General features: G+C 39.8%; 1 protein-coding gene across 5 annotated transcripts in view; it reads right to left on the reverse strand.

The window, feature by feature from the left end:
- Nucleotides 1-22181, reverse strand: part of skap1 (src kinase associated phosphoprotein 1) — a 42307-nt gene that overhangs the window by 16141 nt on the left and 3985 nt on the right. For all 5 annotated transcript variants that reach the window (XM_084343305.1, XM_084343304.1, XM_084343303.1 and 2 more), the window contains exons 3-9: nucleotides 21774-21879; nucleotides 20661-20686; nucleotides 20399-20515; nucleotides 4339-4419; nucleotides 3972-4055; nucleotides 3759-3883; nucleotides 2545-2608 (exon numbers count right to left, since the gene is read on the reverse strand). In XM_084343305.1, the coding sequence (XP_084199431.1) occupies nucleotides 2545-2608; nucleotides 3759-3883; nucleotides 3972-4055; nucleotides 4339-4419; nucleotides 20399-20515; nucleotides 20661-20686; nucleotides 21774-21879 (603 nt within the window). The remainder of the gene's footprint in view (nucleotides 1-2544; nucleotides 2609-3758; nucleotides 3884-3971; nucleotides 4056-4338; nucleotides 4420-20398; nucleotides 20516-20660; nucleotides 20687-21773; nucleotides 21880-22181) is intronic.

A 22181-nucleotide genomic window follows, 5' to 3' on the forward strand; every position in this document is an offset into this window, starting at 1 on the left:
AAGACACGCACATGTATTAAAGGGTAAAGTAAGAGAAATGTTCAGGCGGCCCTGACTGCACAACAGGCGAGGACACGTGCTACACAGCAGCAGTGACACACAGTGGAGGCTTCAAATCTGACTGCAAATAATGATTATTTTCATTATCTATTAATAGGTTTAGATTTTTTTAAATCAAGAATTAACTACAAAGTCAGAAATAGTAAAAAGTGGCCAGTACAATTTTTCCAGAGCCCAAGGTGACGACTTCAAACAGCTTGTTTTGTCTTAAAAACAGTTCAAACTTAAAATATAGTTAAAGTACGGGAGTGATATGATATAAAACAAAGCAACAAATCCCTAATTTGAGTGATAGATGACTTAAATGATCTCTAATCTTTCCTGTCTATCTTCTGTTCATTATTAAAATCTGTATTTTTGGTTCCATTGGCCTAGTTTTATAAAGTCCTGCTTCTACTTTTTAATCACTCAGCAATCTCGGTCCAAAATAGATCTTTAGTAAGCCCCAAATTCAGTCAATTTCAAATCTAAATTTAAAAAAAACCTGCTGATCTCCTGAAACTTAGATTGACTGGTATCTCTACTGCACTTTGATTTTCTTTGTTCCAGATTACTGCACTCTAATACCATTTTCACACTCAATGTAAGCATGTATATGGAAAATTTACAACGTGGGTTAACCTGCTACAAATAGACATCTGTTTCCTTTACCATTGCCTGGAGACGAGTTTGCCTTCCTGTTTTGTTTTTTGTAACGTTTGATGCCACAAACAACGGGAAAAAGGAAACAGCAGAAAGCAGCACAGACGCCAGTGACGGTGGTTACTTTTTCATCTTAACAGTCTCTTTCAAACTCAACACTGACTGAATGATGTTTGAGCACTGGTTCAACAGAGACAGAAAACTATTCACACACCAATGTCTAACTTGGACACACCTCATTACATTGCACCGGAAAAGGAATAAACATTGGCGTGTCCACCTGACTGTTGTGTTTCTATTATTGCAGATAGTAACTGGATCTGATAAATACCTGTGGCTACTGCAAACACTACTGTTTCTATATGTTGAGTTTCAGATGTTTCAGTCAGGGCAAAGATTTAGTCTTCACAAAGACATAGTTTGTCCTTTGTTCCATCTGCTATTGGCTCCGTGATCTATGGCACCAGTGTAGGTGATATTAATCTTGTGCTTTGTTTGCATATTAAGTATTGTATGAATTTGTGTTTGACTAATAACAAATTGCCCCATGGGAACATTAAAGTTCTCTGCTCTACTGCAGAGTCATTTGACCTGGGAATAAATGCAGATTGTACCCTTTTACAAAGAAGACAAAAGCCAGATGTTAGTGGGTGTTAGTGGGTTTTTTGTTCTGTGTGAAAGGGGTATAACTGTAGTACTGGTCGTTTATATTGCTATTTTATTTTGTGTTATATATATATATTCTCATTTAATCTCATTTTATTCTGGCTTAATTGGTTTTATTCAGTTTTTTATTGTTTATTGTCTTTAAATGCTTTTCTTTGTCTATGTAAAGCACTTTGAATTGCCTCTGTTTCTAAACTGAGCTATATAAATAAAGCTGCCTTGACTTGCCAAGTGATAAAGATGCATTCCATATAATCGCATCTTTTTTTGTGTGTGTCGTGCCTCTTTCTCTCTCTCCGTGCATTTCCTATCTGTATCTCTGCCAAATAAAGACAAAATGCCAGAAATAATCAGAAAAGTCAGCCTCTTCCTCAGGTAAATTCTGCAGGGTAAATAATTATGCACATGCTCTGGATCAGAGTGTAATTCGTAGTAAAACTGGGCAGGAAGGAAGTAAGACAAACTGCAGAGTGTCTGTTACTTCCCGCAAATCAGTGGCCCATTTTAGAGTAGACTAGGCACGACTGCTCGCTCAGATGGAGCAGCCGTCTCATTGCAGGCGACTGGCCACTGCAACACAGGGTATCAGGTCCTCCGCCGTACACCAGCGGCCAAGTAGAAATCAATGTCACTGGAGGATAACCAGAACATCTACCAATCAATTTCCTGTAAGTTGGAATTCGGTAGGAGGGTTAGGGGAGGAGTGGTTGAGGGGGGTTGAGGAGAACTAGAGCTACACGATGGTGCACATGACATGGTGGGTGACATGTTGAATGAGGAGATTCAGGATGTGTTTGTGATGAATCGGGTGGTTTCGAGTCAGAGATGATAAAGGGCTCCCTTTCGCTTCTGACCTTTCTGCCCCTCAGAAACACAAGCAAACTTTAGTAGGTAATTGAGAAAAAGGAAGGTTGGAGGTTTTTTACTGCCCTAGCTGTATTTTCCAATTAACCTTTGTGGCTTTTAAAAAGTCAGCTTAAGTCAATTTTATCTATATAGCTCAATATCAGTTTGTCTGAGGGAGCTTTACTATGGGAACATATGACATCCTCTATCCTTAAACCGTTGATTCAAAGAGGGAAACACAAACACAAAAAAAAGGAGAAACCTTAGGAGAAGCAACAAATCTCTGCAGATGAAACTGCACAAACAATGTACAAAGAAATGCTTGCTTACCTCTAAGTACAATCTTGATTTGTTCCACCCACTCCATGGCCTCTTGAGGACTGTTGGCTGTGAACTGGTGTGAAAGAGGGGCAATAATCCTGCAATTATCATCACATCTGAAGGTGCATTTATATGGAAATAAAAATCCATATTTTTAATATTTGAGCTTCTCTTCCTCGCTATCTAATATGGAAGAAAAAGAGCAATTACAAATGTTCCCTTTTGATATGACTATGATATTATCACATCTAAAATAATCTGTCTCTTAAAATGTATTATTAAGACATAAATATTCTTAGTGACTGTGGATTTAATGTACCATTCAGACATGTGAATAAATGTATTTCAATTTATATTAAAGCCTCACTGATATTGTTGGCACTTTTGCCTAAAAGAATGACATTTAAACAATTACTCAACTGTCAGAATTGTTGCTGGTTTATCTTTGTGTTGATCAACTTACTGATTAATTTCCTAATTACTTCAGATCTAATCACATAATCTATGCATTTTTGATAGGGAGCCATTACATTCATTTTTTTAAAGCAGCACCAAGGAACTTTAATTTTGTGTTGATTCTGGCGGCCCCTGTGGACAAAAGTGGTATGAGCACCACCGACTCCCGTCAAAATGATCTTGATCTGCTCATGCATGGCGAGGAGGTAATGTATCTTTTTGGGGCTATATAAGATAAGTAAATGCAAAGTGATGTTGGTGTAACAGAGTAAACTTTATGTTTGTGTCGTACCACCAGACTACAAAGTAACTTCCTTCCTGAGGCTGTCAGACCCCCCAGTTCATTCTCACTCAACCATATAAAATAGTTCGGATTTTATGATTTATACAACCCAAATAAGTCAGAATCCGAACCGGTGGCAGGGATTAAGAATAACTAAAATAATCACACAGACACAGCCAATGTTCTCACAGATTGGTCTCGTTTCCTTATGTATGCATATAGAGGCATCAGTGTTATACTGTAATAGATGTAAAGAATTTATGAAGTGTGAACATGTGATGAGAGAGGCATTTCAAAGTAGAAAAAAAAACCTGTTAGCGCTCTCTAGTGGCCAAAAAATGTAATGTAGGGAACCATTTCAAAATAGCCTTAAACATATCTTTAACACTGATGTGCTACACTTTCTTGTTACTTATTGGACAACATATACAAGAGATACCAAAATATCTGCTATGAGCTCAAATCAGCTTGTGGTAATACAGACCTGGAAAGCACGCCGTCCAGGGCCAGAGAGCTCAAAACAGGCGTTTCTTTTGGAGTCTTTCCTCAGGGTGGTTGCCAGCTGCACACTATAGTCGCTGATATAAAAAGAGCCCTTCTGCTGTTTATCTGCAGGAGGAGTACACATGACAGTACGTTAACTGATTTAGTTTATGAATCTGTAATGTTCCTGTATGTTTGCATTTTAGAGACAAACCTTTTTCACTCCCGAAGTAGTAGAATATTAGATTGTTCAGAACACACCATCTCTTTTGCCACTCTGAGCCGAAGAAGCTGTGATCTAGAGGAAGAAGTGCACCATGATCAGTGGATGCAATTACTCATTTGAAGAACATTTGTTCGTATAAATTTTACAATACTTTTTATGGTTTCTATTATTCTGCTCATTGCCAGACGGCTGTGGTTCACCATGTTTGATTGAGTATTTTCCTGAAGTTGTTAAAATTGTCCAGATGTAGTAAAAAACCACCCCTCTAGCACTCCAAGTAACTAAAACAAACAGTCAGTCAGTATCACTTGATGAAACAACTTGACCCAAGGTTCGTGTCTAGATGCTGCTATACCTCGTCGTTTCTTCTCCAAGTAGCCTTGCTTCAAAACGTTGATGACATCTGGGGCTGCCACAGACGGGATGTCACCAAAGTCTGTTAATAGAAACAGTTAATTTGTCTTTAAAAGATAATCAAACATTCAAAGATATTCAATTAATAATGCTATACAAGAGAGACAAGCAGCAAATCCTCACATTTATGAAGCTAGAATCAGAGAATGTTTTTCTGGATAAATGAGTTCAAACGCTTAATTTGTTATTGAAAAAGTTTCTGTGAATCAACTAATCAATTAATTGACTGATTGTTTCAGCACTAACTCCTAATAAGCTGCACTCAAAATGTTCCTCATTCCCCGAGGCAACACACGCACGCAACACACACACAATCACACACCAAGAATACAAAGCCTCCAACCCTGTGGATCAAATACATCCCTGCTAGGCTTTAGCAAACTGGGATCAATACATTTACAGTGCTGCTGAGCACTGCAGTCCATTCATCTGCTCACATTGCACTTTTAATGGCAGTAACCTTCCTGTGGAAATTCAAACATCTCTCTTCAATTTGCAAAGTCAAATTTTAAACTTGATAGGGCAATGGCACAACTTAAAAGGTTTTAGTTAATTAGTGCAGTTATAATGGGGGGGGTGGAGGGGACAGGTCCCCCTCGATAATTAGATCACATGCATTTGTCTCCCCAGTAAAATCATGAAGGTAGCAGAGGATTTTTATTTTTGACAAATCGCTTGCATGGGTGTCCTACTTCAGTGTCCTCCTACATTGAAATTTGTATTTTCCTTTACATTAATAAAGATTTTTCCACAAAAGGTTGATGATTAATCGATCTGGCCGATTAATTGGCATGATGTTTTACAAATAATTGGTATCTGCGGCAGTTGGCTCAAATAGTGGCAGATGGCTGGCAGCTACCCGCCACCCTTCACCGTCCCAAGGGAGCAAAGTTTCAGCAAGATGTTGATGAAGGCTCTCAGTCATCCAGGCAAGATCTAGATCCTGTACTGGAGAGAATGCAGACCAGCTCTGTCTCCTCCATTATCATAGCACGTTTTTCAACTGAATGACTGACCTTAAGGGAAAATAATAGCTAAAAAAAATAAATAAAAAAGACTTCTCCCATCTAGACTTTTTCGAATAAGTTTGATGTTCCGTTCCAGGTCTGTTTATTACACAGTATTTATTACTTTGACATACTGTAGATATTCAGTTCCACTTTAAATTGATGCATAAAAGGCACAAATTGGTGCATAAAAAATCACCAGAAGAAAATTAAGTTTTTGACGCTCAAAATGTCATGGGAGAGGACCCCACTTGAGATGAAACCAACACCCATAGCTAATACTGGTAGCATTAGCATGCCTAATAAACGCCAGTCGAACAACAACATCGTAAACATGATTTATTCCTCTTCAGTGGCAGTAAAAATGACACATTAGCCCACTGATACCTGCGCTAAATTCTGAGCTTAACAAGATATTTAGTGACGTTAACCACGACAGACAGTATAGCAATGTCCCTGGCCTGTACTGATACACACACACCCGCAAGCCTCTGGTAGTAGAGCAGCTAACTGAGATGCAAGACAGATACCCATAGAGTAACTCTCTGAAATGGACAAAAATGTCCCTTACCCCTTTAATAAGATTATAATAACATCTAATAAGAGAATAAGATTAGGTGTAGAATTACTTTTTTGGGCATTTCCACCTTTACAGGAGTGTTGTAATCTAACAGGAATCAATATGTGATAGTTAGAAAGTAGTTGGTACTCGACTTGACCTCGAGAATCAGCTTTAAACCAGCTGTTCCATGTTAAGGTTAGTTTTGAAGATCTAACAAGAAATCTACAAATCTGACCTATTTTCTAGCCTTCATCCATTAGTGGGAAACTTGTGAAGTTGACCCCAGGTTGGCCTCAAGGGTGGACTTCCGCCCTGCGCCTCAACCAGCGTACCTGGCTTTTCCGTGTGTCAAAAACAAAGCCAAGCTTCCGCCAAATTCATTAGTCAACAGGCATTAGCCTTGCAGGAAAAAAAGCAAAGGGAGAGCAGGAACCGCTTTTTTAGTCTGAAACACAGGAACAATTTAAAGACCATTTACACTAGTCAGTGTGACACCCCATTCAGGGGAATGCCTGGAGTCCATCCCTCTCAGAAGGGACCTGCTTAACTGCTGGGAAAAACCAAACATGTCATCCCACAACTGGGTCCTCTGGTTTAAACAAAGAGCATCCCCCAACATTAGACAAAATGGGAGCCTCTTTCTCATTCATAAAAATCGGCAACATGAAAAGGATGCCCGATCCAACCATGTGCAGCTCTCTCTGAAAGTTTGCAGTCGATTCTCAGTGACCTCAGTCTGAATAACTTTGATCTAGAGAGCAAATAAAGCTGATATTGGCTTTTTGCTTGGCTAACATTCCAGAGATTTAAGCTCACAACAATCCGGTCTGTGATCCGATAACCCGGCACTGCTTCAGCTCGTGGGCCTGACGGATGAGCGGGTCATTCCCGGGCAGAGCCCCAGACACCTCACTGCACTAACACGCTCACATATCATCAGCCTGCCTTTGTGGATGGACTGACCGGTGACACTATAAATACAGAGGTGCTAAGGACTGTTTTGTCAAAGAGAACCTGATTCAGTACATCATAACAAACAGCGGTCATTATGCTCCCCCCACCTCATCTATCCGCCGGCAGTCCGTCCATTTTTTTTCCGGGCCTGCTTCCCTGTTGCGGCCCACTTCTAATCCCCTCATCCGTCTGCTTCCCTCGCTCTTCATTTATCTCAAAGGTCGAGCCTGGCTAATAGATGAGGAGGTACAAAATCAACACGGGATCACTCTGATCTGCTTGAGTCAATAAACATTACACATTCATGCGTGTTTAACACTTTAACGCTGGGTGACCTGACCTCACTTGACTGTCCTCGTTTGTATGAATCTCAAACACAGGCACAACTGAGTGGGTGCAAATTAGTGATGTTCCTAACAATTAATTTACCTGACATTTAAGGGAAGTTCAGACTTTCTGACGAGAGCTTCAAGATTAATGATTAATCAAGGAGTTGCCAACAATTAAATTAACTGGCAACTATTTTGATAATCAGTTAATCTGTTAAAAGTCAAAATTCTCTGATTCCAGCTTCTTAAATGTGAATATTTCCTGGTTTCTTTCCTCCTCTATGACAGTAAACTGAATATCTTTGGGTTGTGGGCAAAACAAGACATTTGAGGATGCAATCTAGACATTTTTCACAATTTTCTGACATTTTTTAGACTAAAACTAAACTAAACTAATCTGTTAATCGAGAAAATAATTGATGGATTAATCAATAATAAAAAATAACCATTTGTTGCATCCCTATAGTCAACAAATCTAGAATTACGAAAACAGTCCAAAATGAGCACAATTTAATCTATAGCGTTAAACACTGTCAGAAAAATAAAATGCCAATATTGAACCTAAGTTTAAAGTATAATTTAACGCACAGGAAGACGTGACATTTCAGGGCAAATTATGTCAATATGTAATTACAAAAAATGTAAAAATAATATTAACATACTAATTTTTCTAGTGCCAACTAGTGAATGCAGCTATGTTTAATTAACTAGCATTGCAGTATTAACGTCCTAAACAACTGAGCTAGCTGGGGACTTGCTTAAAACTTAAAAAACAACAACAAAAAAACGCAAAATTGTTCCATACAAACAGCGAAATATGGGTCTCCAGAAGCCCCAAGATCCCAAATTGATTTTAAAAGACATTATTTACACCCTTTTTAAGCCAAATTCTTCAGTGTAGCTGCTAAGCTAAAAACATTAGCGCATTCCACGTCTGAAGTGGGTGCTTCAGCCTGAGTGAGCGTCACGGGCGTAAATAACATCTCTTCAAATCAATTTGGGACCTTAGGGCCTCCAGAGACCTGGATTACACCGGACAAGCTGTTTTTGCATGTTTTTTTATTTTTGTCTTTTTTACTGTTTTTAATTACCTCAGCCAAGGAGGTTATGTTTTCACCCATGTCCATTTGTGGTTGGTTGGTTGGTTTGTCAGCAGCATTACACAAAAACTACTGAACGTATTTCCACGAAACTTGGACAGAGGATGGGTTTCAGCCCAGAATAGACCCCATTTACTTTTGGTACGGATCCGGATAAAGGGACAGATCCAGACATTTTTGTCTCGCTTTATTTAACATTGTGCCATAGGCGTTTTTTTTTTTACATCTTTGTTAATTTCTCAGGGAATAATGCATTAATCTTGATTAAAAATAATAAATCAGGCATATTAAGATAGTTGGTATCTATGAAAACAAGTTCCCATCTACTTCGTTTAGGAGACTGTTTTGCTGTGAAGCTCCAGAAATGTTTTGTGGACTACGAAACTTCACTCGACTTTCCATCGGGGGGAGGAGATATTGATTGAATTTTCATTTCTGGGTGAACATTTTCTTTAAGTGAAAAGAAACATGCACACAACAGTTCTAGATTCTTCCACAGGGTAGCAGCACAACGTAAACGCATCACACTGCTTAATGCTGCCTGATCCCACCCTAAACAAAAGCAGGATGTGATTGGTCCTGAGTTAACAATGCCTCCTTTAATGAAAATTACACACTAACACCTCTTTGGGACCCATGCAATTTTAAGTGGATGTTCAGAGGTAATGTTATTTGAAAGTGTGTAATTTAGGACGTTAAAGAACCCCAACAACCATCATGGTGTTTGAGTTTTGAGCATGACTACAGGCACAGAGAGACACATTAATGCATCTAATTAAGGCCTCATCAAAAATCGCAGACAGACGGCACTCTTTCATAAAAATCATAAATTGCGTTATCAATTATTCAGGGCAATGCCATGACTTCATTTTCATCCCTTTTGCGTTTTAATTAGCACCATCCACAGCTTTGGTATTGACATTAATTTGATGGCAATTTATTGATATTTCGGCATAACCTATTTAGCTGAGTGCAATTACCAACAAAGAGAAGCAGATAGATGTGATCTTAGAGCCTCGTCATGTGTTTTGTAAATCAAGGTGAGGAGTTGCTGCGCGCCACGCTAACTGGATCTAACTGCTCTCAGTGGTCATCAGCAGGAAAAGATATGAGTCACCCCGTTTCCAAATGGAAGGAAATAATCAATAGAAAATTGACCTGAGATATGTGTTTAATTGATCCTGACAAAAGAACATTTCCATAAGCAAGCTGACCTGTGTGCTGATAAGTGCTCCGTTCTGTTGCCTTCCTGAACTTGTTTTAAACTCATGGGGGGGATACACAACAATGCATCTGAGCTGCCAGCGGTTTGCCACAGCCGCAATCTCTCATTTGGTTATTCACACTCTCTCAGCATGGTGTTATGAGCTCAGCAGTTGATCCCGCAAGAAAAGGCTGATTTATGTTAGCATGACCAGAGGGAGTTAATGTATTCTCTCATTAAAATCCACTTTACTTAGGCTGAAAGTCAATCAAAGGCTGGATAGAGAGTGAATCAAAATGAAGGGAAATGGTTTGGTGGGAGGACTAATACGTTACATTAGATCTAACGGTGGTCATAATGCAACAAAGATGTTATGAAAACACAAAAATGCGCCCGAGATGTTGATGGTGCTGCAGAAGATGGAGCGAGCAGCCGCTTTAGCATCTTTTCTGTGAGACGGGAGGCAGGCAGAGGGGTGCGACAGCAGAGGCAGGGTTCAGACTCAGCAGGGGAACATGTACTTCCAGAGGCAGGAAACAGGATTGTATTTCCAGCTATAGAAACATCTCAGTTAGCCAGTGACACGGAGAAAAAGCCTTTTAATAGGATAACATTTTAAAAAATTGCCTTTTTCTTTCTTTCTGTCTTTCTTTCTCTTTCTTTCTTTCTTTCTTTCTTCTTTTCCTATTCTGTGCCACTTTTTAATGTTCTGAGATTTTGTGCATAAACATATCTTATTCAAAATCATGCAGATGTATAAGACATACAAGGAGTGTCTTTCAATATTGATCGTTTTATGTGCTTGTGTGTGTGTGTGTGTGTGTGTGTGTGTCCTGCGTATTTGCTTGACAAGTCTATATTTCCGTAGTATTTTGTGCTTGTAGGGTTATGCTGTATATTTGTAGTCATTTATATTTTAAAGTATCATCTGTTGTTGTGAAGTTGTGTGTTATGTGTCTGTTCAGTAACAGCTTTTATTGGGTTTCTTTAACGTTCACAATGTATTCTACGATTTATTCTCTGATTATTTGGGCTCCAAAAAACGATTATCTTCATTATCGCCATTGTCATCTTAAAATAGTAAAAAAATACCCATCAGTGATTCCTTATTCCCAAATTGAGACGTACAAACCGCTTATTTACTGTTATAATAAACCATCAAAACTATTAAAAACTAATTTGAGGAGCTGAAATTAGTGAATTTTTTGGTATATTTGCATTTAAAAAATGCCTTAAGAGCAACTGTTTAATCAAAATGTTTGCTATTTAATGGTTTCTATTGAATTATCAATTCAACAGATGATTTCAACTTATCTGCTTTATGTTGTGCTTGTTTGTTTGTTCCTTTTAATTCTGATGTTTGAAAAAGAGACATCACACAGTGCTAAAAACTGTAGAGTGCAGACTTTATTTTTCTATTTTTCACATGTACTTCTGTCCAGCACGTAGTATTTATATCTAATTTGAATGTGCATGCTTTGTGAAATTTGTGTATTTCATTAAATTCTTCACATCAGCCTGCCTGAGATTTTTTCCCTAAATCTGTCAGATTTACATCACCCTAATGTTAATTAATGTAAATTTTAGCTAAACAAATAAACAGACTAACTAAAGATTGAGAGAATCTTATTTTTTAAACAAGAGGAACAACAGAAACCGCAACATATTGCAAGGTATCAACGGGGAAATATATCAGTTAACACTGGCCACTTTATGAGATTAATACATCTACTGTATTTAAGAGCGTGTAGAAGAGGTGACCCCCCTCTAACAGCACAGGTAGGAATCAAAATCAGCGAGTTATCATATGTTGTCTTTCTCCTGTGCTTAGTCCTTGAGCACGGGGGCTCTCACAGTGCCTTTCGATACAAGAGGTATTGCATTGAATGCAGCATCAGGGGGCAGGACCTGACCCTCGTGTGAACTCTGCTGATGAGGTGAAACAGAAGGCAGAGAGAGGCTCCCTGGCCCTGAGGGGGGCTGCAGGGAGGAATGCTGCTGACTCTACAGACGAAGCGAGCGAGACCGCAATCCTCTTCGATACTGTCCTTGATTAGGAAAAAGGATTCACTCGGTGCACCTTCACCCACCCGGCGCTCAATCTGCGCGCAGGCCGAGCTAAATTGATACATTTTTCCTCATTACAGTAGAAGGCCTCTGCTGTGCGTCCCTCCAGCGAGGCGGCCGTCAAAAGGGAGGAGAGAGACTGAGAGGCACTGAGGTTAAGGGCAGAATGTCTTCCCTGCCCTCCTCTCCTCCCCTTGATTTGATTAGGACTTCAGTCATCGATACATAAACCGTGTTTAGAACCTCCTAATGCATGCGTTTGAACCAAAGAAAACATGCAGTGCATTATATCAGGCTGCATCATGCCTGTATCGTTGTCTAATAATGTTTAATGGGAGCGGGAATTTATGCAGGAGTGATTAAGGATTTTTTTTCTTTTTTGAATCAAGGATGTCAATCAGGTTAAAAAACAAATCTCTGTCTCTGAGATAAAAGCTTCACAACAGAATAAAAACTTTAATGTGATTTATATCACAGTTTTGGTTTTCTTAAATATCTGGAAATTCAGTTATATTGCAACTTTAAAGCGAGGCAGAAATATCTGGTGTTTCTCTCTTTTATTGTCTGAGTTAGTCTGTTACACTTGATGCAATTTGTGAACCAAAAAAAAAATAAAACTGTGCTTTTACGCAGGAATAGATGTCGAGTCATTCTAGGCTCCGTTTTGCTCTTTTCCTACATCTCCGGCCGGCCACTCTAAAGACACTAAGGGGCTAAATTTACTATGTGACATCGGCTTCCCCCTGGGCAGCCATAAGCAGCGTATACAGCGACCCTGAATTTCCCTTTTCTAGATTTACTACCACTATTCAAATGCTTAACTGCAGATACAATGATCCTCTAATCGCTGGGGATGGTTTTCAACTGCTTCACTGACACAGACAAAAAAAAAAGAAAAAAAAAAGAAAACAGTAGTAAGAATATAAATACCAACAATGGAGGAGTTCAGGCCCACAGGAGAGCCTGCATATCTGTAATAAAAATGTGATATAACGGACTCAACGACTGAGCCTGGAGGGACAAACACTCAGAGAAAATCAACACACTCGCCCTCTGAACGTACAGTTATTGCAACTTTAAAATGCTTCTTTTATTTCCACTAAAAACGTTTAAAATATGATTTTAGCAATAACGGTAAGTAAATACGTTGGTGGGAGCGGTGTTATTGCACTGTGCTTTCTGAGCAGTATCTCATGCCTATTACCTTTATATATAATTGCTCTTATTTTATAGTCACTGCTGTTAACATATTGCGCCAATAAACAATTATATGAGGGCATAATTCTTTGACTCCTGTCATAAATCAACAGCAAGTCCAAAGGCAACAGGTGTTACAGAAAATGTATTCTGTCGAGGAAAATAAGGCCAAACGCTGACTGAAATCAGCGTGTTGCTTAAATCTGATACAGCTGGCCTCGCTTAAAAGTAAGCGTATATTTATTTAAATTATTTTCAGTGGACAAAATGATGGATTTTTTTTTTTATTATTGGGATTCATATAAATCAAAACAATAGTTCCTATTCATAAATCATGAAAAGATTACTGTTTATTGGTAAGTTTTCTCATTAAATGCCACAATAACTTTTCCTTTTTTTCCCAAAATTTCATTTATAAAATTTGCAGACCTGCAAATAATTATTGTGATGAATTGATTATATTTTTAAGCAGGTTTACCTTCACACAGTCATTCAAAAAATATGAATAATGGACGAATGATTACTTAATTTCGCCTTTTCGAAACATTTAAAAACATGTTGCAGTTCTTCTTTTGCTTGTTTTTACTTTTTTGCTAAAGGAAATATTGATTATTTTGAAACAGATTAAATCAAATAAATTGTCTAAGTGCTGTGCCAGTAAACAACTTACTTGAAATTTAGTATAATTATTTTATATGACCTGTTCACATTTACAGGCATGTAAAATAATTATAAAATAACAACTGTACAAAAAAAGGATTTTTCAATGTTCAACTTTTTTAAAATAACAAAAGAACTTTTAAAACATTTTTATCTAATCGTTTTTTTATTTGTTTGAAAATAAATATGTAAATAAGCCAGAAAATAAATAAATAAACCAATTTCGCAGTGCTTCATTCAGAGGAAAGCGGTAAATCCACCTCTATGACAGTAACTGCTGCAGAAGTCATTTCAAACTGCGTTTCATATACAAATGAACTCATAGAAAACTATAATGCAATATAAAACAGCAAGGATGATGATTATTTAATGAACTTTTTTTTTTATTGTTTGCCCACAATCTTTATTTACGCCACCAGAGTCACAATTAAAATTATTGATTTTTAAATATGCTGTTTATTTGAGCCTGGTATTTTTTTAAAAATGTTGTCACTTTCACTGACATCAATGCTGTCGGGAATTTATATTTTAAGTTATTGTCTGCGTTGTATGTTTTGTTTAAATAAAACTAAAGACAGTTTTCATATTGGACATTATAGCCTTTACTATAAATCATTTTCTTAATCTACTGGTTTCTGATTCCATGTCCTTTAGATAAGCTAACTTACAGCATGGGCTACTATGAATCAAAGGTAAAAATTTCCAATGTAGATAACAATCTTCAAACAGTATACAAGCCCTCGGCGGCTCTGTCCCACTTGGCACACACACACAGTGCTGACTTCTTCCAGCCGTGCGGAGATCCCAGCGTAAAGAGGGATGCATCCCCAACATCCACGAATAACTCCACAAGGGCATGTTAATGACCTTAAAGTGCTACATTACAGCAACAATTAAACAGAGGGATCCCAGAGGCACTGGGAGCCGTCGTGTCACTGTCTGTGTACAGGCCAACACATCTCTCCCATCTCCATTTATTTCCCTAAGAAATCAGCGGGGCCACCTGGGCTTGGCATTGAAACTTCATTCATCTCCAGAAATGGATTCCAGTGGAGGGCAAAATCAAATTCTCATTTGCAAGGCAGGGGGAGAAAGAGAGGGAGTGAATGCAGGAGGTACCTGGGAACGCTAACCTCTGGGTGAACCCGCCGCATCTGATAGTTTTGCTATTTGTCTGTGACATTGACAGCTCTGGGGGAGATTAGGAGCCACCCTGCCCCAGCTTCCCACTTTGCATTCTGCCTATGTGCCTCTCTACAGATGGACTGCTGCACATTTACCTTCGCCTGTTTTCCCTGGGTTTCAACACAGCGCTACACCAGAGGCAGCGGAGGGATGTAATTATATGCAATGCAACAATAAAACAAAGCAAATGAGGGGAGAGCTGCATCAGAGGGCTTACAAACCAGGAGGATGCAAAAACTACACGGTGTGGCTTTTTGGTGGGGGTGAAGCCGGAGATGAGAGTGATGGATGCCCTTCGGTTAAATACGTCCAAATCCCCCCTTCAAGCCGCTCTCTTCTTGCCAGGCAGTGTGAGTGAGTGTGTGAGAGAGAGTGTACAAGATTAATAGTGTAAACAGCGAGGGAGAGAGAGAGAGAGAAAGGCAGCCGGGAGAGAGGGAGAGAGGGAGAGAGAGAAAGAAAAGACTATCAGCATCTGCAGCAGCACAGTAGCCCTAGGGGAATAGTGTGAACTTTTGAACCCTGGTGGCAAGCAGTCGCAGCGATGCACAGAGCCTGCTCCTGCCTCGTAATGTGTGTGCGTGTGTGTGTTTCTAGAAAAGCACACAGGCAGAGAGGAGAGGAAAGGAGAGTGAAGGAGAATGAGGAAGAGTGGAGGTCATTAACATATCCCTCGCTTCCTCGCAAACTAGCAGCCGCTATCTTAATGTCACAAAATCCATACGCCGACGAATGCAGTGAAGAATTAATCTCCTGGCAGATATTCTGACGGATAGATACAGTAGATGGCTATCAGAGAGTCCAAAGAAACTTTGTGACCGATGGGCGTTCTGTGACAGGAAGGCCAATCATTCACACAACTCTGGACCGAGTGCAGACAGGTCACAGGTTGGCCAAGCAAGAGGCCAAAGGTCGAAAGTTCAGTATGTGGGCAGACAGCACGACCACAGGCCGACAAACCTGCGAGGAGGTCATCTATGCAGACCCAAAATACTGTCCAGGTGCTGCAGAGACAAACTGGGATAAAAGCTACGAAGGAGGTTGTTTAATTTCAATTTCTTTTGTCTTTTTCTCTTGTTCTAAAAATGTGAAGCAGCTCAGAAACTTGATTTAATTTTAGAGCTGAAAAGATGAATCAATTTGTTGTCAACTACTAAATTAACTAACCCTAACTATTTTTCTGAGAAAAGAAAAGTCAAAATTCTCTGATTCCAGCTTCTAACATGTGAATATTTTCTGGTTTCTTTACTCCTCTATGACAGTAAACTGAATAACAACTTTAACTTGTGGATGAAACAAGACATTTGAGGATGTCATCTTTGGGAATCAATGATAAACAACTAATCGATTAATCAAGAAAATAATCTACTTATTAAACGACAATGAAACTTAGTTGCATCCCTGCGTAACTTGACTTTAAACACAGGCAAGGGCCGGTTTAACTTTGCTGATTAACCCCCTAAAGGAGCATCAATCCATCAGCTGTCATCATTTTTTTCCTATTTGACCCGCCAACAGACCCGAGCGTGCACCTTCAAAAAGCACTTCACTTCATATAGCGTTTTCAAGCTTCAGCCAAAATGACAAAATTCAGATTTAATATTCTATTTGCCACCGCCGAGTGATAATGTTGGTACTGTGCGCTGGCTCCTCATATTCAAATGAGAAATATGCAACAGCGAGACATAACTTCAAATTGGTTATCCTACTGCATTCTATTGCAAGTAATTGGTTTATGAAATTGGTCCGGCTCAGTAATCACTGAGTCACGTTCCTGCGTTCTTTAAATAGGCCTACACAACAGAAAACACATGCTAAAACTAATAACTTATTTAACGTGTGAGATATTTTTCAAGCTGAAATGCAAAACGTCCCCTAGCTCCAGCTTCTATATTGTGAGGATATGCAGCTTTTCCTTGTCTAATCTCACTTTAAACTTAAAATATTTCATAATCATAACAAAAAAAATAAAATAAATCAGCTTTGGCTTTAGAAAACCGATATTTCTCAATATTTTTAGACATTTTATAGACCAAATAATAAATAAATTCCCCAAATAATCATAAGATGCAGGCCAACTGGACATATATCTCCAATAAGATGGATTAATAGATAAGTTGTCGACTGTTGAATTAACTGAGTAAGAAAAAAAAGATAAAAATGATCTGATTCCAGCATCTTACATATATTTATGTAATATTTTCTGGTTTCTTTCCTCCTCTATGACAGTAAACTGAATATCTTTGGGTTGTGAACAAAACAAGACATTTGAGGATGTCATCTTGGGGTTTGGAAAACACTGATCAACATTTTTCACCATTTTCTGATATTTTGTAGACCAAACAACTAATCAATTAATCTAGAGAATAATCGACAGATTCGTCGACAATGAAAATAATTTCTGGTTGCAGCCCTTTCTTTATCCCTTATCTCCAAGACATATCATATAAATATCAAGGATTAGATAACACATGCCAAATTACATACAGTAAATCATCATACTGTATTCAGGATCTAATAAGATAAAAGGTTCCATAAATAAACAATCACAAAATGATGTGAGGAAGGCAGAAAATAACACGCACAGCTATGTCTGTGGACAAATTCTTTAGGGCAGACATCCATACCTGAGCAAACACAGACTATATGGCTCATCATAATAGCATCATTACGATCACAAAGAAGAAGACGGAGACGTATCAAAGGCGTCACCTCTCCTGCACGCCTCCTGAAACAAAGCTCTTCCTGCAGCGCTCTGTCATCGCTGCAGCTTCCCAGCAAACATCCCCGAGCGCCCAGCAGTGCTCCCCCAATCCAAGAAAAACAAACAGGCCATTTCAACTTCGTAAACTTGACCTGCAAACAGCATGACAGGGCTAAAAGCCCCACATCTCCGGCTGTCTCCTGGGGTCTGTGTGTGTCTGTGTGTGTGTGTGTGTGTGTGGATGCATATGTGTGTGGAGAGGGAGATTCTACACACCAGAGGGAGAAATTTCATGCATGTATTTGTTTATGTATGCAAAAAATGTACTGGAATGGCAGAGAGTGTGTGATGGAGAGATATCCTGAAAATGTGTGCGAGCCCCAAATAGCACAGAAAGAGCAAGAAAGGGGGTGATGTAGGGTGTTAAAGGGGGCAGACGAGGCTGGGGTGAGGCTGCAGGCGCGGTCAGGTCACCGGTGCGGTCGGCGGGTGAAACTCAGTTCACATTACCATGCAGACACCCAGGCTAACAATGGAGGCTCCATCTGTTCCTGTCAGCCATTACAAATCTGGTGTCACCCAGTCCGCTGAAGACAACAGGCCACCGCATCTAATCAAACGGCACAGGCTCCTCCTGCGTGTAAAAGCAGCCATCGACTTCACACTCACTCACTCTCTGGTTAGGGAACAGAGAGCAGCAAAGGCAGGCAGTCGATTACCACGGATAATACATTCTCCGAGTCACAAAGTCTCTATTGTGTACAGTAGCCGCAAATAAAATGATCAAATCAAGCTAAAAGAGAAAAAACTCAATATTCTACCTTCACGTTAAATGCACATCACAGAATTACAATTTCTTTTTGTCACGAAGGTAAAAAATAAAATTTAAATAAACCCAAATCGTCACCGTGGAGGATTGTTCCTCCAAAAATGTCACTGATTTCATTAAGTGGTCACGCCATTATTTTCCACAAACACTCCCTCTCCCATTGAAACAGACCGGCCAGCAGAAACGCGTGAGCCATTTCTTTCAACTGGCGGTGAACAGAGAATGAACTATGAACTCCACATGCCCTTTCAGTGAGGACACAGGCCATTCGCTACGCTAACACGGCCGCCGTCTCTCAGCAATAAAAACACACAGATTTTTCTTGCAGAATCAAATGTTATGATTATTGATCTGACAATAAAACGTCTGTTTTTTTAAAGTGTAGTTGAGGGACGTTAGCTGTCGATATTCAAAGCAGAAATGCAAATGAAAGAAAAAAAAGATTCTGGTGGTGCTGCATAATTGGCAGTTTCTCACATTTAACACCAACAATGCCGTCGAGCTCTAACAACTATCGCTTCCACGGTAACAGACGGCGTAGTTTGTAGTTGGGCGTGTTACCATTATAGCCGTAAGGGAAATTTTTAAGCGTTTTTATAGTTTGATTTTGTTTGCTTCCCCAAGGAAATCTCGCCTTGTTTATTCTGAAATGAACAATTCCAAAAAATGAATTATCATTGTCTTGTGGTCTTGTCTTCACACCATCTGCCGTGATTTGTTCACTCTATTTTTCCAAAGTTGTAGAGTAAGGCGGCAGTTACTCTTCTGTGGGCAGAGGACGGAAGAGTTCATTAAGCCGTTTCCAAATAAGGAGATCGTTTTTGACTAAATCCAGCTGGCATTAAAACGGTGACAACACGTTCTTTCTTCTTACTGGGAAATTCCACACGATTCCAGCTTTACAAGGCGCCGGGTAGAAGATGGGCACCTGAGGCAGCCGAGTCAATAATGCCCACCTGCGGCATGTCACGTCAAGGGCTATTAGCTGGCGCGTAGAGTCACAAATACAAAAAGTCTGAACGGGAGGGAGGGCAAGTCTGAAAAAGGAAGATAGAGAGAAAGATTGATAAAGGGAGAGAGGGATGGAACACACATGGCCCCTCAGGTACAGTGTTGTATTTCAAACCCGGTTGTGAAAGAATAGAGGGGCTCGGGGTCAATCAATCACTGCATTAGCCTGCAGCTACAGAGCCTCCTCTCTGTGTGGGCCGCCTCCGTGCCTCCCCACAGTCCACAGCTCGAGGGAGGAGGTCAGGAGAGGAGGATCCGCCACTGGAGGGAGCTCTAGGTCCCCAATCGGGCCTTTGTGAACCACCAGCCTCCTTCACTCCAGCAGCCTACCTGCCCACTGGCCAGGAGGGAGAGGAGGGAGGAGTCACTGATGTCACCGGAGCCAGGCAGCGAGGTAGGAGGCCAGCAAAGAGGGGGGGGGGGATTTCACATCTGTTTTTTCAAATTAAGACAGCAAGCAACAATATAGTGTAAAAGGGTCCAACTGTGCTTCCTGTGTGAGGTGTAGGTGTGCCAGTGGGGCTGATGAAGGTGGTGTGTAAAAGAAAACTGCATTTGTTTGGTTCTCTCAGAGGAATACTGCATTGTCTCCCGTGACACCGACTCCTCCTTTTTACCTTTTTCCTTTGTCGGTGCAGAATTCCTTGCACGCTGTAGCCTTTCAGCAGAAACACATGTTCACACAGATAATATAGATGTGAAAGTTTCATTATCATGGCTCAAATTTCGCTCCATTGTCCTTGTTCAAAAGAGATGGCATGAGCTTAAAGCTACATGTGCTATGTACCGATTATTTTGACAGATATTATGGTTGCGATATGCTTTGACTAGTTGGAATGATAATTTTTCCGTCACAATTTTCATTTTTACTGAAAAAATGTGACATTTGTTGGGGTCTGTACCAAACAAACATGTTCATTTACATCTGGGGAGCAGGGTGTGCAGGCCAGGGCATCTTTGCAGCACAACAGCACAAATGTTACCATTCACTTGGCCAAATTGCATTTTTGGCCATATTGTGATCTGGGCTATATTTCTACTGCCAAATTCAATTTCTTTCCTTTTTTTTAACTGATCTTGTCAAGGCCTTTGTGAGCTCAGGTCTCTGCACTGCGCAAACGTGTGAAATCACACTCTCACACATGCACACACACACAGGAAATCAGAATCAGGACTATAATGTTTAACTCACACTCAGGGGCTCCATCATCCTGGTTGTCAGAGGCTAATGAGGCGTCGTCTGATTGGACAGAGCGACCCAGACTAGGACTGCGGTTGTCATCAGAACCGTCTTCTTCCCTGTAGTCCGCTGAGTGTGCGTATGTGTTCATGAAAGTGTGGATGTGTGTGACATAGAGAGAGATAAAGCAAATGTTAGTGAGCTAAAACAAGTCTGTGGATACAGTAGAATGTGATACTTTGATGATAGCGATTGTTGAGGTTGTTTAACTTACATCGAAAGAGGAATTCTTGAGGGTTTCTGCAAAACCAAAATAAGCATGCATCAAAATCTTTTGTACCCAATTGAAAAGTTTTTTGTGCTTTCATTTTTCAGACAACTCAGCTCCAGTATTGCCTGTAAAATTCAGTAATTGTCTCTGCACAGACCACAAAACCACAGGTTTTCTTTAACAGAGCATGCAGTGCAGCAAGCAACACCAGCAGAGTTGTTTCCGCAGCACACTAATCACATTTCATGCAAGAGTTTCGGTTCTTTTGGGTGCTTGGAACGCACGATGAAAGATTAAATTATCCTGATCAAAACAGATTATTCTATGAGATCTTTAAAAAACTTTTAATAACAATAAATAAAAGCAAGAATGAAGTCTTGAAGGTGACATCATTAGACCAAATGAGCTCTTTCAAATGTAATTTTGCAAACTGTGTTTAAAGCAATTACAGCAACAATTAAGGTTCTTCTGTGGTATTAACAGCAAAAGTCAGATAATGGTGTCATGAAATTACATTGTGAAACTTGGCTAGTAAAGCAGCTTCCTTTGTCTCTTGCTAAACACTCAGTGCGTTTACATGATGTTAGAAAAGTCAGACCATTGTGTTAGTGCGACTGAAGCCGGACCCGTAGTCGGACCCGAAACTGGCCTCAGTGTTCTGCGCATGCATCACAGTCCCCGCGCTGGGCATTGACCCGGAAGTTGTCCAAGGCATAAATCCATAGCAGGAAATCGGGAAAATCAAAAGAAGAAGACGATGACGAAGATATTAATACATTATATATCATGTAGTGTACAGCGCCGAAAACTCATCCAAGTTTTCACCGTTCGCTGTGCAGCCTGTTTGCTGCTTCTTAACTTGTTTGGTATGTGATGTAACAGGGCAACCTGGATGAAGGTCCAGTAGCAACTAGCTGAAACGGTGCACATCGCAACCTACCGTGGTGGAGTCGGACATACTTCCGTCAATAAATCGATTCTCTCCTGGTGCTTGTAGGACAATGGCAGTAGTCCAATTAAATGGCCTTATCAAGCTATGACCATAGCTCGGCTTAAGTGTGCATGGAAACATACTGACTGATTTTACTGATGCTGCTTCTAGAGGTGAAATCCTACCTTCTGATGACGACCCTGACGTTATTCAGTAAGACTTGCCGCGTCTCTTGGGCACTTTCACTGAGGTCCTCATCTTGAAGGATATCTGATACAAACATCACACAGTCTGAAGAGGACAGAAAACACTGTTAGCGTGGCATTCATGACATGTTATTCAAGGGGGTAAAATTCTGAAGAATTCAAACACTCACACGTATGATCGGCTTTTTAAGTTTTGTGAGAGGTAGAACTCTCGTTATTCTGGGTTCCAGATGGACTTTTGTCCCGTGACCATCCTGAAAAACATCTTAACCCAACCCAAAATCTAAATTTTGTTTTTTTACTTTGATATTATCATCTATAGATGTTAGTTAAAAGTATTAGCATTGCAAAGTACTTTAATTCGTACTTTGGTACATTTGACTTTAA

This window comes from Pagrus pagrus (assembly GCF_965226575.1).
Source record: "Pagrus pagrus genome assembly, chromosome: 21".
Taxonomy (NCBI): domain Eukaryota; kingdom Metazoa; phylum Chordata; class Actinopteri; order Spariformes; family Sparidae; genus Pagrus; species Pagrus pagrus.